The following is a 6,000-nucleotide window of genomic DNA, read 5'->3' as shown; positions in this document are numbered from 1 at the left end:
ACTTAACTGCTGCTTAGATTAACGGATCTATGTTTGATTTAGGAATTAAATACAAAACAAATATGGATTTTATAATGACGTTCTGAGAATTATATTAAACCGGTTTTCTTAACAGATGCTCAAAACAAACAGCTCTATCACTTCACATTTTATCTTAACTTTTGATCTCTGATAATCCACAGTGGAGCGTCTAAATATCCCTTCATCTATTGTGCGAATATTTCCACTAATTCACTCTGCGTGTCTGTATCTCATCATTGCAAATGAGAGAAACCTAAACGATGTTCGAGGCTTGAATACAAGTTAGAAGTATTGAACGAACGAATGACATGCATTGATTGAATGATATAAAACGTAAATATTCAAAGGCATCACTATTTGAGGAATATATTTGACTTTAAGCCTGGCCAAGTTAATTCGTTGTGGGCTACTTGTTTAAAATTCCACATTACGCATTCACCTTCAGGATTTATCTATTAGTTTGGCTCGATATATGATGTATTTCATTTATTGTAGCCTTATACGCCTGGTAAAAACATCATATCCTATGAGAATGGGCTGCGGCCGAAGTCAAAACCCACGGTTCAACGTCATCCAGAGCGCGCAGCTGATCCAGTACTTACGGTAGAGAATTCTTCCACTGCCCCCAACCCCCCAGCTCTCCTCTAGGAAGTCTGCTGCTGGTCAATTAGTTTGGCTTTAGACACTACAGTGAGCACAGATCTTGCAGTCACTAGTACGTACGCGCTTCACCAATGAAAAGTTAAAAATACTCCAGGTCCTACCGCTGTTTGTGGGAAACACCTACCGTTGGATTGTTTTGGGAAAAAGGAAAATGGGATTTGAGTTGGACCGGTTTAAAGGGGCGGTGGACCCGGATTTCAAATGCAACCTGTGCAACAAAGTTCTGGAAGACCCGCTCACCACTCCGTGCGGTCACGTCTTCTGCGCCGGCTGCGTTCTTCCCTGGGTCGTCCAGCAGAGCAGCTGCCCCGTGAAGTGTCAGAGAATCTCCACTAAAGAGCTCAACCACGTATTGCCACTGAAGAACTTGATTCTGAAGCTGGACATTAAGTGTGACAACCATGCAAGGGGCTGCGAAAAAGTGGTGAAGCTGCAACATCTGGCTGAGCACACCGAGATGTGCGATTACTCGCCGGCCAAATGCAGGAATAAAGGATGCAACGAGTTCCTCATCCTGAGGGACATGGATGCCCATATGCGTGATACGTGTGATCACAGACCGGTGGGGATATGCGAGAATGGATGTGGATTAATGCTCTCTCATAAAGAGCAGACGCTTAACAACCATTGTTGTTTGCGAGCCCTGAAGGCGTTCAACAGTGCGCTCCACGGGAAAGTCATCAGCCTGGATAAGGAGTTGAAAAAGCAATCGTTAAAGTCCAACACGAGAGAGAAGTCTCTGCTCGCTCAACTTTCCGCGGTTCATACAGAGCTGCAGATGACAGCATTAAAATATCAGAAGAAATTTACCGAGTACAGTACGAGGATTGAGGCGCTCACCAGGAGCCTCGCTTTCCCATTCAAGGTAAGCGGCCAAAGTTGCAACAAGCGTCTCTTGGCTAGGGGGGTGCGGGGAGGGTTGTTTTCCCCCAGTCCACCCACATTTCTACTGCCATTTGTTTACCTTGAGCTGACTACATTTTTTTAATTTGTTTTTAATGTTGTAAGCTTCAGTATCGGTTCCACGTGTTATTTTGTTTATGTATTACTTTATGCAATAGTCCTTCATCACACGTGAATTTTTTTTTTTTTCAAACGGATCCTGCAGTTAAGTTTACAAGCGCTCAAAGAACTTTTGGAGGGGCCAAAAGTTAGTTTCCTCCTTGCTGTGACACGGACGTCAGCTGCGCTCATGGCCAGCTGGCAGTCGGGGGGAGGGGCACATATTTACTGCATTTCTGTACACACCAGGGTACAGTTCCCAATTTAATAGCTTTGTTAATTAGTGAGATTCATCATTTTGTCCTTAATTTTGAGATGATTTCCCCTTCCCAGTATGGCTACTTTTCGTATCAACTGATATCTTCAAGTATACATTTTGAATTATGTTTTGCTGATTTAAATGCATGACTCCATTACTAATCGATTCTACATAAAATATGCTGAAACTTTTAGATCGGGTGATTGATTTGACCATTAGAGCTGAACATGTTATGATGCGGTTTGCCTATCAAGATATGCAAACCCACACCCTCTGAAAACATAACCTAGCCTTTTTTTTAAGATTTTGGAGGTTCATGTATTTTTTTTTAATCAAGTAGGCCTATCATTATACATTTACCTTTCTATGATGATACTAACAATAATTCAGATTCAACCCTTGCCTTTATCTGTTGCATTATATCTTCAATGCAGTTGCAGTGAATGTAGAATGAGAGATAAAACATGACTTGCAATGTTAAATAGACTTTGGCAACAAAGTAATCCACAGTCTAATGTAAGTGAAAGGATGGTTGGTGAACCATGAACAAGGAAAAGGAAGGAAGATAGTGTGTTTTCTTTGAATGCAGTCAAGCAGCGGACCGCTCTGGGGAAAACCGGTGTGCACATTTGACACAGAGTACACAGAATGACACAAGTGGAATTAACTGTTGGAGCCAGGCGACATCCAGACTGCCGCTTCCCTCTTTAAAACTCTCCGCCTCGCTTCATGCTTTTACAGCTGATCCCTGCCTAGTGATTTAACAATTGTCCTTCATGGCTACCTATGGGTTCCTATTCCGAGTAATGTCAGCTAGCTCGTCCCCCCTCCTCCCTCACACACACACACACACACACACACACACACACACACACACACACACACACACACACACACACACACACACACACACACACACACACACACACACACACACACAAGCAGTTTAATGAAGAAAACAGAGACCTTGACACTTTCGTGTCCAATTACAGTTGAAGTGTTTCTGTTTTATTTTCAATATGTGCTCTGTAGTCGTCCTGTTTTTAATGGTTGAGCTCCTGTAGTGGCCAGAGTGAATCCAAAGGAGACAGGGCAACACGAGAATGGTGGTAGTGGAAGTAAGTAACAAAGGAGTGGGTTCTTCATGGATATTCCCTGCTCCGCTAAAACAAACAGAACATGGTTTTCATTTCAGATCAGAGCAGGGGGTAAGAGCATGAACATCAGGCAATAAGAAGAAGTGACTCATGTTTCTTTGGTTTAGGTAAATTCTGTTAAACAAAGAGATTAATTCTACCAAGGTATTTTTTATTTCAAACCAACTCCCAGCTGAGATGGAAGGTTCTTGATGCTGACTTATTTTGAATCATGAGACATGAGAAAAGGATATTCTTCATGCTGGCATTTTCTTTTACAAATTGTGGTCTTAATCTGATTACGATAATCATGGCTGCTTTTCAATCCATTTTCTTTCCCAACACATCGAGAGAATTTAAACGCTCAGTCTTGCCACAAAACCCTTATTTATCTCTTGCATGTGGGCTTGCAGTATGATGGGATGGGATTTATGTGTTCATGTGGCTTCTATCATAACAGTAGTAAAAAAATAGATGAACTACTTGCCAATTTTCAATGTCAGCTATCATTACAAAAGGCCACTTTAAATAAACAAATTAAGTGGCAGGCATATTCTAATCGTACACCATGCCTTAATGTGGAAACAATACATTATGACCCATATCATGACCCATTCCAAGGAAATATTCAATATATGTCAACATTAAAACGGAAACATTGTTAATCAAGCATTGAGATATATATTCGTACCGAGTTGAGTATTTCTATCTCTTCACAGCCTATTATCTATACATGTATTTTATTTTTAACCTCAGTTTATACAAAACATTGAATTGACTAGTCTCCATGTAGGTTTCTGAGTTTGCAAAAGCAAAAAACAGCCCAAAATGTTTCCAGTCATTCATCTTCGGGACGCTATAATTAGTCACAGTGTTTTAAAAGCCAAACACAGGGAAGCGGTATAATGGCTGCAAGAGTCGGAAAGTGTGACTGTGGGTGAAGCAAGGTTGTCTCGTCACAGTCTTTCCATCGTCCGGCAGGCTCCCCTCTCAGTCTGTCTCTGTCTCTGTCTCTGTCTCAGTCTGTTGCCTTAGTCTACAGGTTGGTATACCTGTCGCCTCTCTTTGCCTTTCTTCTGTCTCTCTCTCTCTCTCTCTGTGGAGTCTTGGCAGCAATTAAACATTTCCCTCTGTAACCACAACATGACCACCTAACAAACCTTGTGTCTTTACCCACACTGTTCCAACATCCCCCCCCCCCGCGTCCCACTGATGATGTTCAGTTCATTTGCACTGGGAAGGGATTAAGGGGGGGGGGGGGGCATTTTGTGGAGAGTGTTCACAGATGTACCAAAAAAGCTCATTTATTACCCTGCACTCGCTCAATCATATAGGCAGAGGGCGCATTGGGGACCCTTATAAACCACACTCATTTGTTTTGACTGTTAGAGCATGCATCACAAGGCGCCGTTTTTTTGTTTTCATCTCTTCAAACGCTCCAAAGAATTGCCATTTTAGACTTAGTCATCCGTTTGTTGAATGCCGTAACTAGTACTTTGCGTCACATAATAGCAGTCATCCTAGTCACTTTCAGGCCCTTGTCACATTTCGTACGTAGAACCTATGATCAATGGAAATGCCATCGCGCCGCAATTTCATGCTCTGCTTGCCGTCATGTGGGAACATGTGCTGCCGGTGTTACGGTGTCTTGACAGAGAACAGCTCGTGCTGCTACCCGGCCTGTATGGCACTCTGAAGTGCACTGTATAAGCCAATAATATCTGGTTTATATTTAACTTCTACCGTACGTACCCGGCATACCGAAATGGCAGCTTAAATTATGTTCCCCAAAATTACCTGCCACCAAAGTCCCCTCAGTGAAAGCTGAGTGCGCTAGTTTGACTTCAGTCACATCTCTCCAGTGGAGCAGTGGCCGTGTTTACGTGTAATGGCCAATGGGTCGTGAGATGGGGAGGGTTAGGGTTAGTTTTATTATCTTATAAGGTCTTTCTTGGGTCTTATTATCCCTTACCTTGTATCAGTCACCAACTGGTTCCTTCTCGCTACGTGGGCTTAGCCGGTCACAGTGACGGTCTACGGTTCGATGGTTGGAATCAGTCAGACAGAAATCTGTTTGCCTAGCATCACCCCAATCTTTCACTAAAATGTGGTACACCTTAATCCTGCTGCTTTGTTTGTGAAGAAGACTTTCCTGTAACATTTGATATATTTTTTAATAAGATAACAAGCACTTCATCAATCCCAGACAGAAATATTTTTGTTATGTCCGAGATGTCCCACAAGTCCCATCCGATGAAAAAACATAAATCTTAAGATGTATTTTCTTTATTGTTGTCGTTCTGTCTTCAAGCACACCTGGACCTCCATTTCCTCCTGTTTATATTTTCCATTCCAGTTGATCATCTACCAAGTAAACAAAACAAACACTATGTCCACAGTGTCTTGTGCATCTCTCCAGTAAAGGACCTTGTTCCCATTTCTCTCTGTCCGTTCGCAGGAAGGTGAAACGGATAGCTTGACTGTAGTGCTTCACCGGGAGAGCGGATCTTTGGGTTTCAACATCGTAGGAGGAAGACCCAGTGGGGTGAGTTTTGAAAGCCAGTGAATCTCTCCTGGAAGCCACGTCTCGCGGCTGAGCGGCCAAGTGTCGTATGGCAAGCCTGGAATGAATAGCGCATACCTCACGTACCGCAAACTTTCTCCCTTTACTAATGTGGCGCAGAGAGCGGCTCCATGTACAGGCTACTTGGAGAGATAGCCAGCATCTATCAGGGTTTATTGTGTTGGTATTCTGGCTTGCTGGTCTTGGCACCGCACATGAAACGACTATAATTACTTTTATGAGATTGAGATCTGGAATTATGGCTTGGACCACAGTTGTTTTGTCTCTAATTGTCTGGGTTTATGTTTTGATTGGAGGGAACAGGGTCTTTCATCTCGGATCGAGTGTTTCATAAC

At 42.8% G+C, this 6,000-nt stretch overlaps 1 protein-coding gene across 2 annotated transcripts in view; it reads left to right on the top strand.

Moving 5' to 3' along the window:
* The first annotated feature begins 603 nt into the window (after positions 1-603).
* The window catches only part of pdzrn3b (PDZ domain containing RING finger 3b), a 74,630-nt gene continuing 69,233 nt past the window's right edge, over positions 604-6,000 (top strand). Inside the window, exons 1-2 of one of the 2 annotated variants that reach the window (XM_056605519.1) lie at positions 604-1,549; positions 5,540-5,626. In XM_056605519.1, coding sequence (XP_056461494.1) covers positions 836-1,549; positions 5,540-5,626 — 801 coding nt within the window. In that variant the 5' untranslated portion in view covers positions 604-835. The remainder of the gene's footprint in view (positions 1,550-5,539; positions 5,627-6,000) is intronic. The other variant, XM_056605520.1, reaches the window with a different exon arrangement.

The sequence above is a fragment of the Gadus chalcogrammus genome, chromosome 13 (genome assembly GCF_026213295.1).
Source record: "Gadus chalcogrammus isolate NIFS_2021 chromosome 13, NIFS_Gcha_1.0, whole genome shotgun sequence".
Taxonomy (NCBI): Eukaryota; Metazoa; Chordata; class Actinopteri; order Gadiformes; family Gadidae; genus Gadus; species Gadus chalcogrammus.
The sequence above is the reverse complement of the archived record's forward strand: the minus strand, read 5'-3'. Positions and strand labels throughout refer to the sequence as shown.